Source organism: Sarcophilus harrisii, chromosome 2, assembly GCF_902635505.1.
Source record: "Sarcophilus harrisii chromosome 2, mSarHar1.11, whole genome shotgun sequence".
NCBI classification, from domain to species: Eukaryota; Metazoa; Chordata; class Mammalia; order Dasyuromorphia; family Dasyuridae; genus Sarcophilus; species Sarcophilus harrisii.
The window spans coordinates 617,008,960-617,035,925 of NC_045427.1; the positions used below are offsets into that span (position 1 = coordinate 617,008,960).

The following is a 26,966-nucleotide window of genomic DNA, read 5'->3' on the forward strand; positions in this document are numbered from 1 at the left end:
TGGAGCCAAGACAACAATACAGTAACTGTAACGTAAATGGAACGCACAACTACTTACCATAAAGTCAAAAGTAAATGTAACAAATTATAAAGATCAAAGAGGACTCTAATGAAGAGATATAAGGGGACTCCACCTTTGTGGAAATAGCCTATAAGTATCACACACTACAATGTGTTTGATCAGAAGTTTTCCCTTCTAAAAACATTGTTATATAGGATGTTTCTCTGGGAAAGGGAAAGGAAAGGATGCGGAACTGGCTTCTAACCTTTGGGTGGTCAGAGCCACACAAAGCAAGCTAGAAACAGGAGACACACATTTAATTTCAGAGTGAGGAAAAGGATACCTGCAGTCCAAACAAAACCCACTTCCAGAGAGTTCTTTGATGGAACAGGAGTGCCCCAGTCAGTGACAAGGAGCAGAGACTGGGAATGTGTGATGGGTGGTCCTGGAAATGAGGGGAGCTGAATCCCTCCAAATGTTAAGACCCAGAATGCAGAGGATCGTTGTTATGCTTAGGACACAGACACAAACGGTGCCCGGGCCCTAGCTCTGACTAATAGGGTATCTACAAAATATTTGACACTACGATGCTATAAGGAACAAGATGTCAGAAAAGCTTATTTTTTTAAAAAAGAAAATAGTGGATTCTTGTCTCCCTTATTTTTTGGAGCGCTGCCTCCGTGTCGGCTCCAGCATATAACAGGGCTCTATCACGCCCACCCCCAGCCCTCCCGGGACCCTTCCACATGGTGTGGGGGCTTCAGCGCTGGCCCCGAAGTAGGGCCTTGACAAGGGGGCATTAGACAAGGTCGAGCGTGGGCTCCGGGATGGAAAAGAAGGCCCCTTTCGCCTACAGCTGCGGTGGGGCCACCAATGGTGCTCATAAGCCTCTGGGGCGCGGGTCCGAGCCAACCATCCGCCGGCTCTCACATCCCACAGCTAACGTAACGGTCTCGCCGCCGTTTGACAGACGTGCAAACTGAGCAGCAGCAGGCCCTGTTAACAGGTGTCTGGTAGTTTCCGGCAGGGCCGGGCTAGCTGAGGGCTGTATCCAGGTCCGCGCTGGCTTCCTAATGTTCTTCAATAGGACTTGCACCTCCGAGATGACGTTGGTCCTCCAGCCATGGAGAGCAGGCTGGCGGTGGCAACTTCTCCCAGGCATCTCGCTAAAGGAGAGCCCGGGCTGGATGGGGAAGGGGGCGGGGCGCCGCGACGCCGGCCAGGACGCCGTCACGTGGGAGGGCGGCTCCGCTGCGGCTGCGGCTGCCTCGCTCGGCCCGACCAGCGGCCGCCCCGTGGGGAGCCCGCCCGGCCATGGCGACCCATGGGCCGCCGCGCGAGACCCGCGACGGGCCAACAGTCGGGACCCCCGCCCAAGCCTCGCGACCTCGGCCCGGCCGGGCTCCCGGCGGCGCGGTGAGGGAGGGAGAGAGGGCGGGCCCGGCCCCACCCCTCCGGAGGCTGCGGGGAGGGGGGAGGGCCGAGGGGGAAACTGAGGCCTGAGGGTTTGGGCCGCGCCCACGTGTCCCGATCTCTGAGCCTCGGACACTCCCCTCACGCGCAGTCCTGTCGCCCTGCCTTAGCCTGTCCAGCGCCCCTCGGCTTCCCCCCTTGCCTTCTCTCCCTCCTCCCTTTCCCGAGTTCTCTCTCCTCATCCTCCCCACCTGCCCTCCCTCCTCTCTCCCCCACCCTCCCCATCCCTCCTCCTCCCCGTCCCTCCTCCTTCCTCACTCCCCAACCTCCGCACCCCTGGTCTCTCCCCCTGCCCTCCTCCCCGTCCCTCCTCCTTCCTCACTCCCCAACCTCCGCACCCCTGGGTCTCTCCCCCTGCCCTCCTCCCTCCCACCTCAGGAAGATGCCTGGAGAACTCCAAGGGGTGTCATTGCTTTAGGGGCGCAGCTGTAGGAGGCTCCCGCTTGGCAGGAGGCCGCTTTTTGCCCTTCAAGCTGCCGCTTGCCCCCGCAGGTGGCGAGTGGCTACAAGCGGGTAGACTGGGCCCCAGAGGCAGTAGAGAAACGAGGACCGTACATCATGACCCGAATGCCTTCCATCCAGGCCAAGTTGCGTGAGTATTCAGGGTTTTGATTGGTTCCTATGCAGGAGCCCACGGGGATCGCAGTTCCTGGAATCACAGATTTGGAGTCAGCTTAGGGGTCTCCTAGTTGCACTCATTCATTTTTCAGGTGAGCACAGAAGGTCGCCCTGTTTGTAGGAGCCACAGCTGGGACAGGACCCCAGGGCCTGGGTTTTAGTCCAGCCCTCTGTAGATTGTTGGGGCCAGAGCCCGATGCAGTCTCAGACTCGGTTCTGGCCCAGCCCAAAGTCAGATTACTGGAGAACTCTCTCTGCCTGCCCAGACCCTCTGGCAGTCCTGCCCTTTTATCAGATTAGCATAAGACCCCATTATGGTATTGCACTTGAATCTTGTTTTCTCTTGTATAAATAATGGCAGCTTTGCAGAGGAAACTATAGGAAGCAAACTATAGGAAGCCACAAGAGACCACAGTGAATATCAGGAATCCTCTGGAAGGGAAGGAAGATGGGGTCCTCCCCTTAGTGACCAATGTATAGAGGAGCGCCGATTGGCCTCCCTCTTTGGCAGTGGGGGGAGGAAGGCCGGACACTACAAGCCTGGATACTTGGCCCTCTGGGGGCTCTTTATGAGGCTGCCTTGATGCTGGGATATTAGGGCTTTCTCCTCCACTACATGAGGGGCGCTATATCAAAGACAGTAATTTGATTGTATTTTATTCAGTTCAAAGATCTGACTATATTATAATTAGATACCATTCAGTTTGTCTTTGAGTGATCACTTTTTTTGGCTGTAAGAATCTTATGATAAGTGAGCCTATTAACTTGGGCTTCTTAATTTTCCAGAGAAGCACCGAGATCTGGCAAAGGCTGTCCTGCGGAGAAAAGGCGTGATGGGAGCCTCTTCACATCATCCCAGCTCTTCAGGGAAAAGGTTCCTTCCAACTAACTGTTTTTTCACTTTTTCTGTGCAAGGGTATTTCCAGGGACTGACATTAGCACTCCTTAGGCAGTTGGGCCTCAGGATACAGGGCTGGGAATTGAGGACACTGAGTTTCAAGTAATGCCCAGCTTTCTACTTTGGGAGATGATGTAATATAGGTGAAGAAAAGCTTTAGTTTAAATATAAGGTAATATTACTGTAAGAGAGAAGCCAGCTAATGAGGGGAAGGAATTGGATTCTGGATCCTCCCCTTCTCTTTGGTTACAGTGGAGGTATTTGTTGGGAAGGAGGTTAAGAAAAGTAGAAATTGTTTCCAGTAAGAGGCACTTAATAAATATTTGATATTCTATGAACCTGTGAAAAAGAGACCCTGAGGCATGATCTAATGCAGATTTGAAGGTAAAGATCACTTTATCCTTGTTATTAAAGAACTTCTTATCTAGTGGGAAAATAAAATGTACACAATAAAATACTGTGGTGAGAATTAAATGAGATACAATGGTAAAGTTCTACACTAAATCAAATGAAAAAGTAGTACTTGCAAATAAAGTGTAATTAGGACTTAAGAGAAGTATGAACAAGGTTGTCATCATAATTCATAGGAAGGTTAGACCATTGATCTGTAATGTGGGTGGGGGATCAGCTTCTTTCTAGATCTAAATATATAATTCCATGACTTCTCTTTGGGAGAATAATGGAGAGTTTTTGTGGAAAAGATGGTGGTTGTGAACTGTTAAGAATGAGAAGAGCAAGAAAGACCATTCTAGGTTTAGGAAATGATGTCTGTGAGGGCCTAGACAGAGACTGTCTCATTGAGCAGGCTTGGGCTAAAGTCAGGTGAGTGAGAGGAGTAGAGTGAGGTGGTGAGGCTGCCAGGTGAGAGTGGAAGCAGGCTTCAGGGTGCAGGGGTGATTGCACAGACAGTGGGCAGTCCCCAAAGCCTTGTGAACATGAGCAGTGGTCTGCACTTGTCAAACCGAGGCACTAGTGGTATCTGCCCTGGTCAGATTGGGGCTTGTGAGATGAGGACAGCCACTAAAGATATCCTGCTGAGATGGAGTGGACAGGAGATAGTTCCTGGGTACAGGAAGCCTAGAGGGGGACAGCGGAGAACCTGTGGTTGTGAGAGAAGGGCAGTATTGCTAACCAAAGGGGGAAAGTCAGCAAGAGCAGTTGAGCTGATGCAGTGATGAGGGAATGGGAGCCTAGAGAGAAGGTTGGTGACTTGCCTAACATCACACAAGTTGTACTGAGAGCATGGATTTCATCTCAAGATCCCTGACACCAAAGAATGAGTTTGAATGGCAGGGAGAAATGTAGCTGTGGTGCCTAGGAGAGAGGTCAGGACTGAATTTATAGATGTGGAAGTGAAAGTGAAAGATGAATGAATACTTGGAGCTAGGAGAGATTATAAGAGAGAGGGCCTAGAGAGAACCAACGGGTCGGCCTTGGGAACTAGAAGTGGAAGAGGAACCTCAGAGGAGGAATTCAAGAAGATAGGGTGGTTCCCAGTGTCAGATGTTGAAAAAGGGGCCAGAAGGGTAAAGTTTGAGCAAATAAGCCATTGGATTTCGCTTTGGGGAGGTCCTTTTTGACTTTCACAAAAAAGCCAATTTAGTGAATGATAGGGATGGAAGGCAGTTGGTTTACAAGTTGAGGAGTGAGTCATGGGTAGTGGAAAAATGGAATCCGTGAGGGTTGACTTCTCTTTCAAGAAGTTAGGTAGTTAAAAAAAAATAAAGCAAAGATAATAAATCAAACAGGTCAAAGGGCTGCTATAGGATTTATAATCCAGACTATTTTACAAAGGAGGAAACCAAGATCTGCAAAAGTTAACCAGCTTGCCGAGTCATCCAGTGAGACCTGGCGCCAGAACTCAAGCCTTTATTACTCTTTGCATTGTTGCATACTACTTCAATGCTTGTTCACTGGCTAAATAAATGATTGACATTTAGCATTTTAGCAATTAGAGCTGTTACAAAAATGGATGGATTGCACCAACAGTTAGAAGGTTCTGTTACTATCCGTCTTTAAACAGAGGCTTGATGACCACATGCTGCTTTCTGAGGTGCCTTTGACTTATTCTCTGATTTAAGAGTTTATACCCCGAAAATGAGGATAAATCCAATAGCCAGAGAGTTAAGGCAGCTAGGAATCTTTGATCTTTTGGACATTCCCCAGTACATTCACACACTGCCCAAGCACATATATTCATACGTTGTACATTTCTCAGAGGGGGGAGAACAAGGATATTGGATTAATTCTGCACTTTCACAGTTATGGACTTTGGCTTTTTATGTAAGATGACATTGCTTCATTCCAGGCTGTTACCTCTGTCCCTTTATTCCTGTGTCCCCTCAGGTCAGTGAAGTTTAACAAGGGTTATGCTGCCCTCAACCAAAGTGCAGATGAAAATCTGGTGTCTCTCGATTCAGACAGGTGAGTTTTTCCTCTTTCTAGAAAAGAACAGGAGGAAGTTGGGAAAAGAGACAGTGAATACTTACCCAGATTCCTCTTGGTTCTTTTCTGGGAATAGGAACTGCCAAGAATGGCTTGGCTTCCGAACTAATGGGTCATGCCATTCTGTGGAGTTCAGCTATCCTTCTGTTTGTTTAAACTGTAGGCCTTGGCCAAGATTGTAACACAGCTGTTTGAGTTAATATAAAGTGCAAGGATGGCACAATCACGATCACCACTTTACTGATCTGGGAGGTCCTTCAGTAATTAGTTGGCCTGTGCCTGGGATCTCTTTATCCTTCCTCTCCATCTGGTTGTAATTGGCATTGAGGGCTAGATTTCATCCTTATATTTTATTATTATTTTCTCTTTTCCTAGTGATGGAGAATTGGAATCCAGATACTCATCAGGCTATTCCTCTGCAGAGGCAAGTACGCAGTCCTCATCTGTCTGTATGTAATCCGCCTTCCCCCAGACCCTAAACCCCAAGCTTCGTTGATGGGGCTCTAGAGAGGACATGTTTTTTTCAGAACTTAATCTGGAATCCCTTTTTGGAATGTAGTCTTCTGTTCCCCGAGATGTCACCAGGTGTCTGGGGTGCCTTTGGAGAAGGTTGATAGAAAAAGAGGTGTTGAGTCACTCCCTCGCAGTTCTTGTTTGTTAGCATGTGGTTTCTAGAAGAACAACCCTGCTGTATGTCTTGTGAAACGATATTGGAAGTGTGGTGAGCTTTCTGCCTTATGACAGCTGGCAGCAGATTTTCAGGGAGGGATCCAAGTGCCTTATTGTTATATAATGTGTTTTTCTGTCCAGTACTGCCCATGCCTTCAAGGGAGAGACTGGGGGCCTTGGCGATTCTGCTACAGTAAACAGTGCCAGTTAATTGGCACATGCTTGTTATGCAAGGACTGAAGGATGAGGAGACCTGCATCACCCATCCTTGAATGGGTGATGGGGGCCCTCAGTGAGTTTGAGCAGGAAGAAAACTGAATTTGGACCCAGGAGATGCTGGTTCAGCTTCCAGCTCTGCTGTTTACTACTTCTGGGCCATGTAGCCTCCCCCCAGCTCCTAGTTTCTCACTGTAATACCTCCTTAACAGGATTGCTGGAAGGAATAAATGAGGTAATTCTACTCAGCAGGCATGTAATAAGTGCCTTCTGTGTGCCAGGTGCTAGGATCTCAGCCACTGCCCTCGGGGCTCTCCCATTGTAAAGGGCTCCTTAGGCTAGGAGGGACATGGCCCCAGAGCAGCAGCATCTTCATTGGGAACTTGAGTACTTGGTTTCTCTCGCACTGCTGCTTCCCTTGTAAGGCCCGCTCCATGTTGTGGAGTGACCTAGTTCTGTAGTAGAGCACATGACTCCTAATGACAAGGAGCCACTTTGGGAGACAATTGAGCACCGAAGCTGCACTTGAACTCGGGTCTTTTTGCCTGCAAGTCCAGCATTTTCACTGTGCCACTTAGCTGGTTATTAACAGAAAGATTATGGTCACGATATCCTCAGGGAAATGCTGATGTGCTAATTCAGCCTCATCCTCCAGACATCGACTTTCCCCACCAGTTCAGGTCTTGTCTCTTCAGTTCCCACACACCTCTGCCCTTCATTCTGATTTCTCTAGCCATACCCCAGGGCCCTTGTTTGGGCCTTCTTTAGCTTGGTCTCAGGCTGGGGTTTGATTGGGGTGATTCCATCGGTAGAAGCACTCATCTCTGAAGGCAGATTGGCATCTTCTATCTTGTTAGCCAGTGACTTGCCCAAGATCAGGGATGTTTTGGAAGCTGGGCTTGAATATGGGTCTCCCTGACTCGAGGGACAGCATCGATGTCCTCTCTGCCCCTCTTGCTTTAACTATTGTGCTCATTTTCTCCTCAGGCTCCCTCCCTGCTAAACCAGTATTCCTGAAACATGAGATCAGCCAGGTCACTCAACCTGCTTAAGTTTCTGTGGCTTTCTGTGTGAGGGCACATATGAGCTCCTCAAACTTGTAAAGTTCCACTTGGCTCCAGCCTCTATTTCCAGGCTGCCTACCTATTACTTTCCCTCACAGAGTCTACATTGTAGCCAAACTGGTCACTTTCCTGTTCCCCATGGGGAACATCACCTTCTCCCCACTTATGCACAGTCTGTCTCTCTCATGTCTGGAATGCTCTTTATTCTCAACTGTCTCAGAACCCCCAGCTTCCTGCCAATTAGGAAAGTACTCCTCCCTCCATTGTTATTCTGGATATTCTGTAAATTCTTATATTCAAATTCAGCGGGCAGCTTGGATGGTGGATAGAAACCTTGGATGGTGGATAGAAACCTGATCTAGGAAGCAGGAAGACTTGGATTCCGGGCTGATGTCTATTGCCCATGTGACTTTGGATAGCCCACTGGGGAATTCCCTGTATCAGTGAAACCACAGGAACTCACTTTGGCCTCTACTTCTCAGGGTACATGTGCCCCTTCTGGCTTTGTCTTTGGTTTCCAGGACAGGTTTTTTGAATTGAATAGAATTGACTCTAGGTAGAGAAGCCAGGAGAGCCCAGGGAGCTGGTACTTTCTATAAGGGGAGTTGGGTTGGGGCTCTGGCTTTGTCATTTTCCTTTCATCATGCCCAGGGAGCGCCCCTGCCCAGTGGCTCTTGGAGGCTCTCTGCTCTTTGGAATCAAACAAGTCTGATGTATGGCAAGACCACAGGTCTCTGGGGAGAACAGTGTGGCAGAGATGTCAACCAGGATGTAGCAGGCCCATCTACCAATAGCAGCTGACCACTGAGTGCATGTGACATAATTACTTTTGCACAGCACTTAATCTTACGTTCCAGCCAGGCTTCTAATCATCTCCTCCTCTTCCCTCAGCAGGTGAATCAGGATCTGAACAGGCAATTGTTGCAAGATGGGTATCACCTGGATGAAATGCCGGATGATGAAGATCTGGATCTTATTCCTCCCAAGCCTATGGCCTCCTCCTCCTGCACCTGCTGCTGCTGTTGCCTCGGGGAAGCATTCTCCTGTACCGTCCAGTAGGCAGTGCCTGCCTGGGGGGACAACACAAGAGGGACAGTAGCCTGGGACCTCTAGAGCATGGTCCTCTACTTCCCTGGTAGGCAGAGCTATCAGCACCAGATTCATCATTTAGGAAGGTCAGTGACTTGCAGGAAACTGCCACGGTGTTTCAGACCAAAGGCTCTGTAGGGCAGAGTTCAGGTGGGGAGTCCATGGGACTGGGTAGGAGGGTTACCTACAGCTTCTGTCTGATGCAGCAGTCACCTTGGGAGACAGGGAAGGAAATGCAGGATTTTTTTCTTAAGAATAAGGGTAACAAAATTTGTTTTGTTTTAGAGAAGTCATCAACTCCTATTTATCATTTGAGTGCAATGGATGTTGATTTGACATTCTCTATAGGGGTGTCTTCTTTCTAGTGTAGTGTATTCAGGATTTTATATGGTAAGGTGAGGAAAAGGAGTTTGAGGCAGCTGACCTTAGCTAAGGAGTCTTTAAGGAGAATTTTGGTCCCTTGGGATTCTGATAGAAGGAAGCTTCACTGGCCTTGGCAAGGCCCAAGGAAGCCAAAGTGAAATGTGTACCTTCTCTGTAGCTGCTGCTGGTGGGCTTTCCCCTTCCCCTAAGCCTGGGTGAGCCCACTGCTTTGGCAGTGGCCCGCTGTAATGACCAATTTCCAAATCCTGGGAGTTGTGAAGCTGCAGTGATTGGCCAAGACCCCATAGTCAGGTGCTGTGGTTGCTTTGCATAGCTAGCTTTTCTCTCTCCCAACCTGCATTTATTTATTTATTTATTGGGGTTTTCAGGTCTTTTGCTTTTGGCCTTGTTCTTGCCCAGCTCCCCAGTCTCTTTCTTGGGTGGATGGCATTCAGATCCTGGGGGGGGAGGGGGGAGGAGGGGGCTGGCCCCCAGCTTTGGTGAGGAGACAGACCAGAAATTTTTGTAATTTTTGTTAAGAACTCTGGAGTCCTGGATTGAGGAGGGCTGTCCTGAAGGGTTAGAAGACTGATGTATGTTTTAGCCCAAGGAATAGAAAGTAGGAATTGGACAAACCAGGGAAGCAGTCGTGACCAAAGAGGCTGACTATCCCCAAGATGGACTCTCCTGCCCTTCTGCTACTCCCTTCTTGATGGAGCTTAGCAAGCCCTCAAGGCAAGCCCAAAGCCACAGATGTTCTTAGATTTTCATTTTCACTCAGGAGTGGAGGACCCAGGTATAACATTTAGATAGAAGACCTTGGGATTGACCTTTGAATTCTGTTTAGATTCAACAGATGGGCTCAGCTTCCCCCTAGGTTTTTATTTTTCTATTTGGTTAGTTTGTTTTGCCTAAGGCAGAGCTGTTTCTAGGAAGAAGGAGGTGTGTGGGCCGTGTGGGCCATGTTGGGAGCTGGTGTGGGATTGTGAATGTACCAGTCCAAGACTCCCTTGGCTATCTGGCATCTTAGGGTCATCTTCCTCACAGACCCTTTTCTTGATATCCTCCCCTTAGGCGAATTTGGGGGACTCCATGTACCAGGTTGGTGCTTGGTCCCCTAGTTCTGAATAAAGAGGGATGTTAAGGGAATCAGGACAGCTGCAGAGGTGCTTCAGGATCTCTGGACTCCATTAATCTGGTGTCCCACTGGCCACCTCAATCTAGAGGAGATCTGTGGGGCCTGCTAGATCCAGACTAGACAAGAAAAAGGCAGAGGGATTTCAGAGACAACCAAACACAAACAGAAACTTTGTTCTATTTTTTTTGTCCTACTTTTGGTTTCAATCTCAGACCCCTTTGGGGCAGTTGTTCACTGTAGTTGTTTACTTACAGGATGTGTGTGCATCTGTATTCCCAAGTTGTTTTATGGCTTATTGTGTGTGTGTGTGTTTTTGCAAAGAATGATCAACAGATGAGTAGGGAGGAAAAAAGCATTGGAAGGATGGAGGACAGGGAGGTCATTAAAAGCACAGTTACTTTCTCTCCATTATGGAGTTTTTTGTGGGGTAACAGAAGGCCTTGAGTGAGGTTTAGACAATCCCTCAGTGGGATGAAAGGACAGAAAAGCCTGGAGTCCGAGCCTGTTTCTAGGCCCAGAACTAGGGTACTGTTCTGACCCACTCTAGCTTTCCCACTTTGGCTTTCCACCCCAGCTATTTTTGATTGTCTCATTGTCATGAAAAGAGCTTCTGAAGTTTCTGGCACTAATGTCCATCCTGCCTCACAGATCACTGGAGGATTCCATTATAACATGCTGTAAAGGCTCTGGGTAGAAATTGTAAGGGAGTGGCTGGCTGCTGAACAGTCTGATCAACAAGCCATCTGTCTGGAGCCACCAAGCTGCTTGGGAGCCAGTCTACTGAAGCCCACTAGTGACAGGGCTGCTTTAGGTCACTCACCTTCTGGTGCTTTGCAAGTGACAATCAGTACACTTGAGAAAATGGACAGGTTTGTTTTGGCTACTCAATCTTGGGGCGGATTTATGTGGTGTACATAAGTATGTATATTCAGAGATGTGTATGGCTTAGAGTTTTCTATCATGAGCAAAGTTTATAATATCAATAAATTTCTTCATGCTACAGGATCTCTGTGTATGTCAGTGTTGTGGGGGCTACTAGCATGAGCCCCCCAGGTGAGAGATTAAAAAATTGGACTTTTGCATCCTAGAGATCTGTTCTTGCTTGAAGGAACAAGAACTTTGGGGCACTGCCATGCTTCTCACTTGTCACTGCAGTGACAGCCTGTGCTGGCCCTGGGTGATAGCACCTCATCTGCACTTTGATTCACTCTTAACCCAGAGCCTTTTGTAAAGGGGTCAGCTGGCAGGGAATCAGTCTGTGTGCTTTCATTGGTACAGGAAATTTTCTCTTCTCTCCAAGCTGTCATTGTCTGAAGTGCTGAGAGTTGGCGTCTTGCCCTGGTCACCCGGCCAGTCAGAGGAGAAGAGAAAATTGAACACAAGTCTGCTGGGCCCTGAGGTCATCGGGCCATGGACATCACAGGCCCCCAAAGCTAGGGATTTTTTGCTTGTACCCATTCCTGATTCCCCCCACCATTACCAACTAGCAAGGGCCTAGCTCCTGTCCAGTTCTCCTGTGTCACCTCAGATGGCTGGATTCAGTCTAGACCCTATGAATGGCAGCTGCAGGATTCTCCTGACATCCACCCGCCACTCCTCTGAGCTGCCTGGGACTAGGGAACATAGGCTCAGCTCCCCAGCATGATTTCCAGTGCTTGTGAACCTCACAAAAGGTCTGAAGTCAAACTGAAGCCTCAGTTCTGGAATCTTGGAAATTAATGTCCCTATTCTGCCATCCCCTGGCTGTTATTTTAGTCACCGTGGGGCAGGCACCTCCCTGGTCCCAGTGACATTTCTTTTGAGAGTTCAGACAAGCCCCTAGGGAGCCCATTACAGGAAACCCAGATTCCAGTCCCCCCATCAGATCCCGGCTGGCCTAGCTTGGTCCCTCGGCAGCTCTGTGAGATGCTGACCTGCACTGACAGAAGTTCCTCTTGTGGACGCTTAAGGTCAAAATCAAGATAACACAATCAGGAACACCAGAGGGAACTAGTGTGTCAACTCAACAGATGCTTGTTGGAAGTCTGCTAGAAACAGAGAGCTCTACCAAGGGTCGGACGAGGAAGCCTGCCAGTGAGTCAGGACTGGTTGTGGGGCAGCCCCCATGCTGCAGAAAGCCCCAGGGTCTGCCCCAGGGAGCGAGCCCGCATGGCCACCAGCCGCCACTCGCCTCCTACAGAGTGAGAGGCCCTGCTGCAGTTTCTGAGCATCAGCCCCAGCAGGCCCAGGGTCTCCAACAGCGGCGGCCCAGGCCACATCACGTCGTCGCTGTTACCATACGGGTGCACAGCATCCCCCTCCCCCAAGTCCAGCATCTTGGCGGGGCAGTCAGCATGTGCTTGCATCCCTCCAGAGAGGGCCGTCCCCCCACCCCACCCCCGCCCCTGTAGAAGAGGTCCCTTCCCCACTCCTGCAGAGGTGCTGGTGGTTTCTGGAGCTAGGTAAGGAACACCGCTGGCATGATGCTTGGGCCTACTTTCTTGCAGCTGCTCAGACACACATCACAGGCCTGATGGAGACCACGGGGATTACCATGGCGAGGCGCGCTAGATCGCACAGCAGGCCCGGAACATCACCATGTCTTCCTCCGGACTGAGTTCCAGATGGAGAGACTCCTTGGCAGCGATGAAGACCACGGTGCCACGCTGCATATGGAGAGAGTTTTCTGGCCCCGTGTTCCCCTGGGCTTTTCCCTTCACCACAAGGAGGATGCTGGCTGACTCGATGTTGGCAACCATGTAGAAATGGGTGGAGGCAGGAACCTAGCAGAAGAGAAGCATGTGGAACCAAGATGGGCCCACCAGTGCCCTGACCTCAAGTCTGGCCTTGACCCAGATCAGAGGAGCACCGCCTGAGGGTCCATAACAAGCTTTAATAAGATGGCTCATATAACTTCATGCACAAGGGCAGCCAGTGTCTGACCTGGGGGTACCAGAGGGTCCAGGGTCCTCCAGCTTACCTTGATGTATAAAACGAGGAATTCAGGTACAGGTGGATTATAGATGGAGACATAAGGGTCGATTTCATCAGGCATAGGATGAAAGAGTTTTGAACTGCTTGGGGCTGGAGTGTAGTTGAGCATGTTACACAGGGTTTTCACATCAATGAACTTGGATGTCAGGCCGGCCCGCACTGTATTGTCTGAGCATGCCATACACTCCACACAGTCTAGGAAAGGTGGACACACTGGTGAGTCTGCCTCATTTCCCCCTCTCCCCTAGCATTTTCTCCCTAGGAGCTAGAAGACAAGAGATTCCCTGACCACTGAGCTCTTGCCGCAGCACCCCATCTTCTTCTTCTTCTTTTTTTTTTAAATAATTATAACTTTTTATTGACAGGCAGCACCCCATCTTCAAACCACTAGCTATCCCTCAGACAGCCAAGCCCCCTATCCTTGAAGAAGGCAGCCCCTTACCCCACGTGAGAATTACTCAAGGGAAGTGTTTACTAACAGGCCCTTTATCCCTCCTTTGCCCAGCTTTATTTTAGGAAGAATTACCAAACTTGGGGCCCACAGGCCAGTGCCAGATTGACAAAATGAAATATAATCCTCATAGTTAAATGTGTTTTTTAGGTCAACATATGGCCCCTAGGAAATTTGACAGCACTATAAAGCCATGAGGCAGGACCTCTAAGAAGCACCTGCACATTTCTCTCCAGCCCTCCTCACTGCATCATATTTAAGCATATGGCTCTCCTGCTGAGACCCTATGGAACGGGAAGCCGGCCCAGAGGCCCACCCACTCACCTCCACTTAGGTAGGCATGGGGCTCATTGGCCCCCAGGAAGATGGCCTCCCCTGGCTGTAGCACCACCAGGTTCAGGAAGTAGATGACAAAGCAGCCGATGTCACCAGGATAGTCCTCGTGAAGCTTCAAGAGAAGCTCTCCGTTACTGTCGCTCACATCTTTCCCTTCTGCCACTAGATGGGAAGAAGTGCAGAAGCAAGGGTGCCCCTTTAATCTGGGTGGTCTGGGGCAAGATGTTTAAGCCCCAATTTCCTCCTCTGTCAAATGGAAATACTGGCACTACTCAAGCTTCACAGAGCTGAAATCCAAATGAGGTGCTAGGTTTTATGAACTGTCTGTCTGACAGGACAAGGATAAGCTATCCCTGTGGGCGAGGGAGTCAGGGAGGACTTGGTGGGGGAGGCTTAAACACAGGATTTCCCTAGACCTAAGGGATAAGAGAATAGCATAAGGAAGATGTGTTGTGCCGGCAAGGACAGGCCCAAGAGGTGAGCTCTGGATGCTGACTATGTACGTGGTTCTCACCTGTCTGGTGCTAGTCTCTCAGTATGTCTGAGCTCCCTAAGGGAAGAAACGCCTTAGTCCTCTTAAAGAGCTGAGCACAAGAGGCTCCAAGGCTTGATGGGTTCCTATGGAGCACCAGACTCTGTTCCCTTCCTCATAAGAGGTGAAAAAGTGGATCAGAGACTGGGACAAATCAGTCCTGAATATCTTAGGAGTCACCTAGTCCATGCAGAACACTACGAATTAAATGCTACCTTAAAAGTTCTGTCTTGTTAAGTACAGTTAAGCAGCAGTTCTTGTTGAAAATGAAATAACGAGCCAGCGCCCACCTCAAATCTGGTTTCACTCAGTGCCCCCCATTAGGAAAATTGGAGCATCCCAGTTCTCCCCCGGGACAACACAGACATGGAATTGGCTGGCCCAAGGCGCAGACGGAGCCCGTCATGTTAGCAAAGCCGTTTTACCTTCCTGAGAGATGCGCTTCACCAGGATGCTGAGCTGTTGCTGAAAGTGCTTCTTGTCACTGTTCATCATTTGGGTGAAGCAGTTCTGAAGGGCAGAAGAGATGTCATCCATGGTCTGGCCCATGCTCAGCTCCAACTCTTCTATTGCCTCATTGCTAATCAGCGACCGGAACTCTGGCACTTCTGCAGGAAGAAGAGACTGAGGGTCAGGCCTCCTTCCACCTTCCCTGGAAGGGGCAAGGAGAAGACCCCCAACATTCCCATGGTCCTGGGACTGCTGGCACAAACCAGGCAGAGGACACGCTGCTGGCCAGCTGGGGCACTTTATTTCCTAGCCCCCCTCCTCAGGACCATCTCTTGGCCTGAGCCTTGAGGCTCTTGGCCATCTCCTTGTAGCGTTTGAGAGACATGCTGAAGCCTTAGAACCCAAGATTTGTATCTAGTACATCCCATCTGAACGGGTCTTCCAACTTTTTTAGAAATCCTTAAGATGGCTGCTACTCAGATTCCCAGTCGTCCCCTTTTCTTCCATAGCTCCAGGCCTGCCCCCTTCCCCTCCCCTCCACCCTGGTCGGTGACCTAGCCTAGCCTTACTGTGAAGAAATCCCAGGATCTCTGGGATAGGCCGGAAGCCACATAAGGCCTGGAAAGAAGTGAGGGCGATGGCCATCTCTGGCTTATGGTTGATGTCCGGGTAGTGTTGAGGATCCTGGATATGAAGCTTCATTGCCAGTTCCTATAAGGGAGTCAGGGAGATAGAACTGTAAACTTTAGGACCTCTGGCCAACTCCCTGGCCCAAAGGGCCTCAATTGTCCCTTGGAGGCATTCCTGGACCCCTGCTCCCCCCGTGTGACCTGCCTACCCTTATGCAAACAACTGGTGCCGAACAACAGGGGCAGCACAGTTTGCCCCAATCTACTCTGCTCAGCATTCTTGGATTAAGTTTGGCTTTAGTTACAAGTCTGGCTCAGCAGGGACCTAGCCAGGGGCCTTGCCCAGAAGCCATGAGGCAGGCCTGGCCTAGAAGCCATCTGTTTCTCTCTGCATCCCACCCCAGCTGGGATCTAGGCTTCTATGTGTGGCTACATCCACACGTGGAGAGACTTGAGGATGACATGGGGACCCAGGATTTGACTCTCAGAGATCTTCCGATCTCATCAGGATACCCGAGTTCTGATTCTATCCCCCCCACCCCCACCCCCACCCAAATCATGTCTTTCAACCCTAGCTGCATCTCTCCATAAAGGGTCCCTTCCATTCTTTCAGGTCTTTTGGAACAGCTCTAGGCTATGTAAGGAGAAGAGCAATAGCAGGGCAGCTACATACCCCTGGGTAGCCTGCTAGCCAAAACCAAGCCCCAGAGAGTTCAAACATGAGCTGTCATGTAACACTAGATTGAGTCTTGGGTTGAACCAAGAAAGTGAGGTCATTAGGGCCATAAGGCTGCTGTCAGGGGACAACCTGAAGAAAATCTTCCTCTTTCCCCATTGTTGCTTGTGCTTAGGTCCTACCTTATTGGGATGTGCCTGGATGGAAAGAGCCTTATTGACAGACAACACTTTGAAGAGGAAAGGCAGATCTTTGTAGCTTTCTTTGATGGTGTCCCCCAAACAAAACAAATGGTTGTTGATCCACTCCCCCAGATCTTTCTCCAAGATATGAATGTCAGGAATCTTAGCGTTACCATGGGGGTGGGTTCCCATCCATAGCTAAACAGAAGATAATCATTAATACAACAGGGAAAGTGATGGTGATTTACTGTGGAGAGGATCAAGTCAATAACACAACCCCTTTTGATTCAATTTTTTTTTTTTTAACTGCTTGAGTCACGTTTCTTTGTCCCCGAATTAAATTTGCAAGTTCATGAGTCCAGATGTTCACTTTTCCTTCTCTGAGTCAGTTTAAAATTCAGTGGTCCCATAAATCATAATTCAAAGACGACTTGTGTCTACACATTTTATGCCCATGTACAATTAAGGGAGATCTATAATCTTGCTAACATGCATTGCAAGAAGCAGGTAGGTGCCAGAATACCCATGATCTCTGCAATAAAGCTGGCTGTCCTTCAAGCAAGCCAGGACTGATACCCCTGTGACTAGTCATGCAGGTAGACAATATACCAGTGAGCTTTCCCTAGCAAAAAGATGGAAGGAGTGGTTGTTGCTAGCTCTGTATTCCATCATTTATGATACTAAGTAGCCTTCCTGTTCTTCCCCAAACCATATGAAGGCATATGAAGCCCCAATTCATAGTCTTTAGATTGCCTGAGGCATTGAGTGCCCTTTTATGGGTAATTGCTAGCCTTACCAATAAACAGAATGGTGTGCTTTAGTTTATCTTACTTGCAATCACAAACCATGACTATGCCCATCCCAAACCAAGCTCATCAACTCCCAAATGTCTGTAGCTTGGCGTCATCCTGGACTGTGGCAGGAAAATAGAGTTTGATCTGTCAGGCAGGCAACCACAGCATGGGGTTAAAGGGTCTGGGGACTTTGACACTCCCTCCTGGAGGTATCACCCTGAGCATATCATTTAACTTCTCTGGGACTCACTTGACCATTTCTGCTGACATCACAGGTGGCTAGATTGGTGTCAAATGTTAACCATAGCAAAGATATGACAGATTTTTATTAAGAGCCTCTTTGACTGTCCTGGTCCACTCTCCTTTTCCCTCCTGTGGCTCCATCCTATTTTCCTTGTCCAAGTTAAGCCTCAAAATAAAGGGAATCAATAACTAGTATGAGGGTTTGTTTGTTTTCACTGAGGCAATTGGGATTAAGTGACTTACCCAGAGTCACACAGTTAGGAAATGTTAAGTGACTGAGACCAGATTTGAACTCGGTTCTTCCTGACTTTAGGACTGCATCACCTAGCTGTCCCAACTATGAGTTTTAAGAGAAAAAAGAATGATTATTCTCTGTGTTTCATTTCCTTTCTGCTGGCAGAAAAAAGACCACATCTATTTCTGTCAATCTGTAAGCCCTAGGTGGGCTGGACTTCTATCATGGACTTCTATCATCTGCCAAAGAGGAGTGGGTAACCAAGAGGGGCTAATGGATGCAGGGCTGCTGGTACTTCTGGGCATGGTTCATATGTAAGATAGGGCCTTCCTCACCTCTGCATATGGCTCGTCATCTTGGATTTGGACCAGCGGGTCACTGCTTGCCAACAACTGGGCCACTTCGCTGGAAAAGCCCAACTTCCCCCAAGCATACTGCTGAATAGGGCAGGACAGCAGGAACACTGCAGGAAGGAGCAGAGGGTCAGCCCAGCCTTTGGAGCTTCATGAAAAGAAGGTGGTTTAGGAAGGTGCTGGACGTTCACGGATCAGGCTCGACACAATGTACAGCTGCTTTCACTGGCTCTCAGCAGAGGGAGGAGAAGGTACTCGAATTGTTTAAACATGCTTTTATCCTTTGGGGGGCTTGGATCTCTTTGGCAATCTGCAGAAGCCCAAGGACCCTTCCTCAGAATGTTTTTAATGGCATGAAACACAGGATTACAGAGGAAACAAATCATGTTGAAACAGTTATCAAAGGACCTTTTTCCAAAAAGGTCACAGAGCTCAGATGAAGGAGCCCTGACTTATTTCCCTGCCCTGTGGCTTCAACTCCAGTGAATCAGTGATGCTCTTTGGAGCATAAGGTCCCCTCAGAGAAGGAGATTGTTCCCGTCTTCCTCGGCAGTCTCCCCAATGTCCCATGGATGGGACAGGTGTGCAGCTGTCCAATCAACAACAGCAGAAGGGGTCACAAAACTGTGCTTGCAGACAACCAGATTTGAACTCCCCTAATCCCTATATTCCATGGTGCTCATGACCTGGCTTGTTCCCAAGGTCATGTATGTTGTCCCACCAGCTCCAAAAGGCAGACCCTGCCCACCCACAGGAGGCAGAGTATGGACAAAATCCTTGATTCTGGAATCAGATATGAAGAAAAGAATTCATGACTCTGATATTGAGCATGATGGGAAGGATGGGGGCGGCGGGGGAGAGTGTGTATGTGTGTGTGTGCTTCCTTCCAGGATTTTTTTTTTTTTAATTTTAACATCAATTATCTTTTATCTTTGTGAGAGTCAAGCCAGGAAGCTCCGGACTCAAGTTCTGCTTCTGGCAACAACTCCTGACTTTGGGCTCCTGGGACAACTGCACAGACTCTTTAAGGTTGAAGAGAAGCTGCCTCCTGCATTGGTAGAGGGATTTCCTCATTCTAATGCCCTAAGCCATTGGATATCACAGGTCCAGCCTCCCAATCTTTGGTTTGTATGTCACTTTTTCTAATCTCCCTTATTGTGGTTTAGTTGTTTATGACTCTTCATATTTTGGGGCTTTTTTGGCAGAGATACTGGAGTAGTCTGCCATTTCCTAATCCAGCTCATTTTACAGATGAGGCAATTGAGGCAAAGAGGGATTATTAGATGACTTGCCCAGAGTATAGTAAGTGTCCAAGGACAGATTTGAACTCAGGCCTCCCTGACTGCAGTTCTACTAACTGTACCACAGAGCTGCCCCCTCGTCCTCCTAATGAGACTTTAAAAGATCTCATCACAAAGAACTCTGTCCTTTCAAATGACTTGTCCCCATTAACAGGCACTCTCATGAGGTAGGGAGCTCCTTGTTTCCTGAAGTAATTAAGTAGAGGCTGGCTAACTGCCTTTGAGGGGCACTATGAATATTCCATATTTTTAGGGCTGAAAAAAATCTTCCTTGTAGACTGCTCTCATCACCTGACTTCGTCCCACAGCTCAACTAGTCTGTTCAGACTCCTTCTGACCTTATCTCCCACTCCCCCCCTTTACATACACGTGCTTAGGCCAAAGGCTTTGTTCATTTGGTTCTCACGCATGGGCTGTTGCCCAGACTTTGTCCACCACTATGGAGCTTTTAAGACCAAGAATGATCCCTGTATAACAGGATGGGATCTCTTCTTCATAAAACTTCCCTCACTGTGTAGTCCCTCCCCCATCTTAAATCCTAATCTGACTTTTTAATCCTAATTCAAAGGGTTTCTTCCAAGAAGTCAATCTTGATTTCCTTCAGTATATAAATCACATTTCCCTCAGAATTTCACACTTACTGTGTATTAACAGAGTTACAAGTGTCATCTTGCCCCTATTACACTATAATTTGTTTGTAGAGGCCATATGCTAGCAGAACCCAATTTTAAACAGATGATCCTTAAAAGGCCTTTCCAGTTTTTGAGAGCTTATGGTTTTTATCTCTTCCCTCAGTGCAGGATCTTTCCCATTAATAAGTACTTTAACAAATACTTTCTGAAGATACTATTGAAAATTTGAGACTGTGTTGTCAATAGGAAAAAGGGCAGGAGTACTTGAGTTCAAGTCCCACCTCTAAGGCATACTGTTAGAACTTGAGGGAATTCACTGAACATTTCAGCTCTTAAGATTACAAATTATAAGGTACTGACTTGCCCTGGTGGAGGGCATTTCTTCCAATTCAACATCCCCCTCAGAGACCCAGATGCTTCTGGGATCTCATCCCCTTGGTAAAGAAGCCCCTTCAGTATGACTCTTATCTGTATTCTCTTTTGAGTTCAAGTTGGCCCACAGGGGCTTCACCCCTATAGATAGGGGGGCCAGCATCCTGGCTATGGCCTCTCTCTACAGATCCACATGAAGCCTCAGGAAGCAGAGTGGACACCACCTGAAAGAGACTGGCAGGGCTCCAGTATCTGAGTCACCCTCACATCACAATGTGGCACCGAGGGCCGATTTCCTCAGGATTCAAACATTTCAGGTCTGACTGAAGGAGGCAGGCTCTGGAGTGGAGTAGGGGAAGCCCAGCTTCAGTTCCATTTAGAGGAAGGAGCTGCAGCTTCCTCCTTTTGAAAACAGTTAGTGTGCTCTTGCTAAGGAACAAGCCCCAGGACTGAACAGAGAATCAAAGAAACAAAAGTCATAGGACTGATTGTAACACTGGCTTAGTGAGCTCCTGGAGGGCACTGCCTTTGCCTCCTTTTGTATCTCAGCATCTGACACATAGTAGGCACTTAAGAAATGTTTACTGTATTAATATCTATATTAATGAAGAACTTCCCAGTGCTGGGTTTCAACTCCACAGAACAAGTTCTCTCCTCTTCCCCCAACACAGTCTTTCCTTCCTCCATGTGTGTGTGCTTTCTTTCCTGTAGGTTGTAAATTCCTTGAGGGCAGGGACTGGCTTTTTATTAATTGTATCTACAGCACTTGGACCATTGAGTGGTGCAGAGGATAGAGTGCCAGCGCTGGAATCAGGAAGATTCATCTGGTATAATGTCCAGACTAGCTTTCTGGAGGATCTCAGGGCCAGTATTGGTCTTAGTGCAGGAGTGAAGGAGGCAAGAGAGCCACCAGGAAGATGGTCAAAGATAGAGTGTCTCTATTTCCTGTCCTCTCAGTCCTTAAATACCTCAGTATAATTACATCATTATAGCATACTATGTGTGAACTAGAGAACCACCATCTCATTAATCTTACTGTTAGCTCAGTATGTAAGTATCTTTGCTTTAAGTATACTTTTCTCATAGTTCCCCAATATCTGTGGTCCTCTACAATCTGGGTTCAAATTCTGGCTTCATTGTGTGACTCTGAAGCACTAAATCTGATTTGCTTCAGTTTCCTAGGGCATCACAGGGAGATTAATCTCTAGAGGACCACACCTTAAATCAAAACCGGATTCTCAGGAATTAGCCACCCATACATAGGTCCCAGGCCAAATCCCATAGAGTCCTTGTTTGGGTCCTGATTGTCTTAGATTGAAGATACCCTGAGGATCTTCCCCTGCCATTTATTTAGGTTTTTTTGGACTAGGTGAAAGAGGAAATTCTTTGTCTCAATAGCTACTTAGCTGTAAGCACAGAATGGGTGTGACCACAGTCAAACTGAGCCCTGTAGAAGACTTTTAAAAAGGCTAGGCCTCCCACTGCATCCAGGCCATCTCCAGTCCTGATCTCCATCTGGTCACTGGCCCCACATAACTTGGAGGGGACAGTGAGGCTGGTGACCTTGCCCAGCCCCCCTCAGTTGAATCTACTTCACTTGCACATCATGGCATCAGTTCCCTTTTCAAAAAGGAAAAGCAAACAAGAAGTTATAAAATGAGCTTAAGAAGGGAATGACCAACCACTTCAGTATCCTTGCTTATGAGAACCTCAAATGGAGTCGAGGGGGAAATTGGACAGCAGTGAACATGCCCAACTCCCGTATATAGCTGGGATGAGCTCTTCAAAGTTGGGTGTGATTAGTAGAGAAATGGATAAAAACTGATCCCTTGAGGCAGACAAAGGCATTGATGGAGATCCGTTTATCTCCATGTTCCCATCATCTAGGGAGGTCATCCAATCAAAAATCCAAGGTATGTTAGACTTCTGATACCCCCCTCCGTAGGGACCTCCAGCAGTCTCACCTTGCCATGCCCTGTCAGAAATCCCAGTCACGTCCCTGAGATTAAATTTTCCCTCTCAAATCTACTTATGGGGCATCCCATGGCTGCTGCCCTCAATTGGCAGTCTGTCCTGGCTGGCCGCCTCCTGGTATCTTCCTCCTTTCCCCCATGCCATGTGGTAGCCCCCCTCACTTCTACCCCATTTCTCCTTACAGTTAGCTAATCTTTTAAGGGGCCAAGTCCCTTTCAGGATTTAGCCTGCCAGCTAAGGACAGGTCCCATGTCTCATGGGGTACTCCCTGTCCAGTGGGTAATTGTGAGTTCCATGAGGAACTTGTCTTTCATATACTTTCCCAATTCAATTTCATATTTACCCTTCCCTGTGACTATTGGATGCCATCATTTTGTAACTCCTCCCCCTAAATCTACCTTTTGCCAGAGAGAGTGGCCATTGTGAATTCTTCACATGACTGAACCCCACCTTTTGGTGCCTGTCATCTGGTGTCTATATCACATCAGTCAGCGCTTAATTAACAGTGATTTAGGTTTGCAAAATGTTTTACGGATATCTGATCCTCACGACAACCTTGGGAGCTTGCCAGGCATGATCCCCATTTTACAGATAGACACTGAGGCAGGGAGCGGGGAAGTGCCTTGGCAGTGCCTGGCGCCCTTGGCAGAGTCTGGAGCCAGACTTAGATCTTGCTCACTCCCCAAACCTTAGCTTAGCGGGTGATCCCGCTCCAGCCCAGACCCAGATCCTACCCAGGCAGAGGCTCAGGCAGAGAGCTTCCCAGCTGCCCCGCTCAGTTTCCTTATCTGTGAATGGGAAATGATGATGGCTCCTGCTTCCCAAGGCCGCTGGGAGGTCAGGACGAGCGAATGTTGCCAAAGCACTTCGCAAACCTTATTAAATGCTATCAAATGCTGTTTTTACCCTGGCGGAGTGGGACCGAGAGAGACGCCCCGCCTCCCTTCCGTTTCCCCACGTATGCTATGGAGGCGGCCGGATGCTCTCTAGGGTCCATCCAGCTCTAAACCCCAAACGCCCCCGGAGCCCGGGACGGGGACACCCGTCCTGCACCTGTTTCCCCGGAGATCGGCTCCAGCCTTGCCCCGCGCCCCCTTCCCCCCGCTTCCCCTATCCCTAGCCCCACCCCCACTCCGAGGACTCTCGAGCCAAGCGAGAAGCTTTCCCCACCAAGTGCCCACTCCCTCCCTCCCTCTCCACCCCCTCCTCTTCGCGCCTTAGGTCACCTCGCTGGTCGGCCATCGTCGCCTGGCTTCCTGCACGTCTGGATTTCCCTAGAGCCGAGTGTTACGTCACCAGTCTGAGCGCAGGGCCCTATGGGAAATGTATTCCGGACCTAATCAGCCCAGGAGACTTTTTAAGAGGCGACAAGTAGGAGGAGGAGAGAAAGTGAGGAAGACGAGGAAGAGTAAGAAAAAGGAGGAAGGAGGAGGGAGGAAATAAAGACGGAAGAGGAGCGAGTGAGGAGGAGGATGGGACTGTTTCAGTGCAGGCGTAGCTTTGGGGACCCTATGCCCTGACCTTGGGATTTTTCTTTGCTGACGATTCCCTGTAATGAAAAATGAAGACTCCTAGCTAGCATTTATAGAGTGCAAGTAGTGTTTCATTTGCGTCTCACCACAACCGGGGGAGGTAAGTAGTATCATGTTATTACTGTATCATCCCTAGTTTACAGATGGGGAAACTGAGGCACTCAGATGAAATGCATTGCCCTGGATCATGCATCTAGTGTCTGAAGCTGAATTTGAATTCTGCTCTTCCTGCCAAGATCAGAGGCTCTTTCCACTTTGCAACTTAGCTGAAGGGGGGGGGGGGGAAGCATTTAGGAAATGTTGACTATGTTCAAAGCCCTGTGTGCTAAGCTTTGGGGGTATAAACTGAAAAAAATAAAAATATCGTTTGCCTTCTCAAGGGTGGTGGAGGGAAGGGAGGTAGAAAATTTCGACCTCAGAATTTTTAAAAATGAATGTTAACTTTTAAATGTAATTGGAGAATATTTAATGAAAAATATTTTTAAAAAAAATTAAATAGAATCCCTTTTCTTAGAAAACTTGATGGACTTGAAATCAGGAAGACCTAGATTCAAAACCCATCCAAATAATGATCAGCTTTGTAACCGTAGACAAGTCCACGTGGACAACTACTTCAAGTCATCTGTAATCTGGGGCCAATATGTCCCAGAGTTTTTGTGAGGACCAAATGAAAGCATAATTGTAAAGCATTTTGCACATTTTAAATTGCTATGTAAATGCTGATGAGATCCTGAGCAGGTGTGGTAGGCAGAGAGAAACTAAAACATTGATATAAATTAGTCCCTACAACAGGCAGGAAGAAGATTATGATAATCAAGATCAGTTTAGTTCTGTGATCCCATCCTCAAAAGGTAATCCAATCAGAAATCCAAGTAATGGCTAATCCCTGAGACTTAAACAGTTGATGAGCCATGGTTTTGCTAGTGCCCTCCTTTGGGTCAGTCAGCCTAGACATTGTCCTTTCCCTAATGCCTTCCCCATGTCACGTTGTATCCCTCTTATATATACTATACTTCTCAAACCCACTTCTCTTTATAGCTCACTCTTTTGGGGTGCTAAGTCCCTTTCAGGATTTAGCATGTAAATTGCTAAAAGACATGCCCCAACCTCACGGGGTATTCCTTTTCTCCTGAATAATTGTGAGTTTGTCTAAAGAGCTTGTCTTTTATATTTATTATTCCAGGTGTTATATCCCATCATCCCATCTGTAACCTCTTCCCTTAAACCTACCTTTTGCCAAAGAGAAAGGCCATTGTGAATTCTTCACATGACCAAACCCTAACATTTGGGGCCTACCTTTATCTAGTATCTACCTCAGCCACATCAAATATTGACTATTTATTGGTATTATTTTAATGGGAAAACAATGCATCTAGCAGGATGGAAAGGCCTGAGGGCCTTGAGCATGCAGCAGTATAGCAGATGGTATTGCCTCATCTTCTATGTCATTTCCACCAATCCAATCATATATTTCTAATGTGGACTTGAAGATACTAATGTCTCTGAAGGCCAGAACTTTTTTTATGGGTCTTCAGGCCCATGGCTGGAAGAGAAGCCGGGACATGTCTCCATTGGGCTTGTTCCCCAAGCTGAAGGCTAAATGCGCGCTGCTGGTTTAGGTGGTACCACCTTTGCCAGGGCTCTGAGGCTCACCTGGTGGTTGGTCAGTAATTTGTGGGAGTAGTGGAAGAAGTGGGGCCCTTCTCTCCTTAATGATGAATGGGAGCCCAGCTGTCTGGAAGCAGTGCTGTTCTCAAGGTTCCTGGGTTCTGCCTGGAGTTCTCTCCTCCAGAAGAGATGGTGATCCATATGATGACATTGCTCCTATGTCCTCAGTAGGGTACTGCTGCTTCAGCTAGGCCTGCTTGCCAACCCTGTGGTGTTTCCCAACTCCTCTTAATTCTAGTACCTTCCATTGATAATCTCCAATTTAATGGATCTTTATCTTTTTCCTACATAGTTATTTGCAAGTTGTTATTGTCCCCCCAGCCACCCCACCCCTAATCCCCAGAATGTGAAGTCCTGGGAAGCAGGAACTGTCTTTTACCTTTCTTTGTATCCCCAGTTCTTAGCACAGATCTGGGCACATGGCAAGCACTACATAAATAATTATTATATACTTATTGACTTACTTGATTGTAGATAGCAGCAGATGGAGTTAACTGGCTCCTCAACTACCAGTTAACTTCCCCAGGTGGAAGCAAACTTCCAGGTTGCTTCGGCAACTGGAAGCAAGACTGATGATCTGGAAAGTAATGCTATTCCCATAGCTCTTGGGTCCAAGGAGTTGGTCTGTCTTCATCTAAGTCCCAAAAGAGGTGGTCCTTGAGGTGGTGGTACCTTGTGGGGCCCAAGCTGCCTCCTGCTTCTCTTTGCGGTTGTCTTGCTATTGTGAAAAGGGACTGAACCATCTCAATTAATAATATACTCAGCACATGTAATGTGCCCAGCCCTGTGTTAAGAATTAAAAAAAAAATTAGACAAGTGTTTATTAAGTGCCTACTATGAGCTAGGGATTGTGTTAGGTACCGGGGATACTTAGATTTTAAAAAGCTTTATACCTGCTCTCAAGGAGGTTATGGTTTTTCCGGTTATCTCCCACTGTTCCCTTAGACCAACCTTCCATTTTAAAACAAGCTAGTCTACCTCATCCCCCTTTCCCTCTTTCCTACTTTGCAATTTTCTGAAATGGTCTTACAGGCTCCTCTCTGCCTTCTCAATGGAACTGACCCCTCTTGTAAGGATCAATTTCAAGCCCATTTTCTCCCAGAAGCCTTCTTTCCTTGTCATGGGCAGGACCCCTGTCCACCTCTAGATCAAGTTAGATGTGGAAGGGACTGCCAAATTGGTTCTCTCCATATTCCCTCTCTGACCACTAGATGGCGGAGTGGACAAAGCCCTTGACTTGCCTGGGGAAGCCTCCTCTTCCAGAATTCAAATTCAGCCACAGAAAATTACTAGCGCCTGCAGTTGGACTTGAGTTCAAATCCAGCCTCAAGATAGGTAACACTTCCCAGCTATGTGACCCTGGGCAAGTCACTTAAACCCAATTGCCCTCCATCCCCCCAAAAAAAGAAAAGAAAAGAAAATTACTAGCTGTGTAATCCTGGGTAATCACTTTACCTTGTTGACCTCACTGGCAAATCATGCGGCATTTCTGCCACAAAAGCCCCAAAGGAATGCAAGAAGAGTTGGACACGATTGAAACAAATGAACAACACATCTCTCAGCCGCCAATCCATCCTAGGATATACAGTCAATTCTCACTTATAATCTGCATGGTATAGAGAAAACCTGCTCCTTATCTGGAGTTAAAGGGCTTGAATCC

At 48.0% G+C, this 26,966-nt stretch overlaps 2 protein-coding genes across 3 annotated transcripts; one reads left to right on the top strand and one right to left on the bottom strand.

Annotated features, from left to right (window-relative positions):
• Positions 1-1,208: 1,208 nt before the first annotated feature.
• On the top strand, positions 1,209-10,975 carry FAM219B (family with sequence similarity 219 member B). Of its 2 annotated transcripts, none has more exons than XM_031956615.1 (6): positions 1,209-1,416; positions 1,966-2,065; positions 2,878-2,965; positions 5,336-5,413; positions 5,810-5,858; positions 8,278-10,975. In XM_031956615.1, exons 1-6 carry the CDS (start codon positions 1,315-1,317, stop codon positions 8,440-8,442), a joined length of 582 nt encoding a protein of 193 aa, XP_031812475.1. In that variant the 5' UTR covers positions 1,209-1,314; the 3' UTR covers positions 8,443-10,975. The 2 variants fall into 2 exon arrangements, with proteins under 2 accessions (XP_031812475.1, XP_031812474.1); XM_031956614.1 differs by having other exon boundaries at positions 1,210-1,416; positions 8,275-10,975.
• Positions 10,976-12,360: 1,385 nt separating this feature from the next.
• Positions 12,361-23,433, bottom strand: MPI (mannose phosphate isomerase). The gene is made up of 8 exons (XM_003754988.4): positions 23,333-23,433; positions 17,810-17,937; positions 16,203-16,400; positions 15,285-15,426; positions 14,691-14,873; positions 13,722-13,895; positions 12,933-13,141; positions 12,361-12,735 (listed from the first exon to the last, which is right to left on the bottom strand). Exons 1-8 carry the CDS (start codon positions 23,346-23,348, stop codon positions 12,520-12,522), a joined length of 1,266 nt encoding a protein of 421 aa, XP_003755036.1. The 5' UTR covers positions 23,349-23,433; the 3' UTR covers positions 12,361-12,519.
• Positions 23,434-26,966: the final 3,533 nt, after the last annotated feature.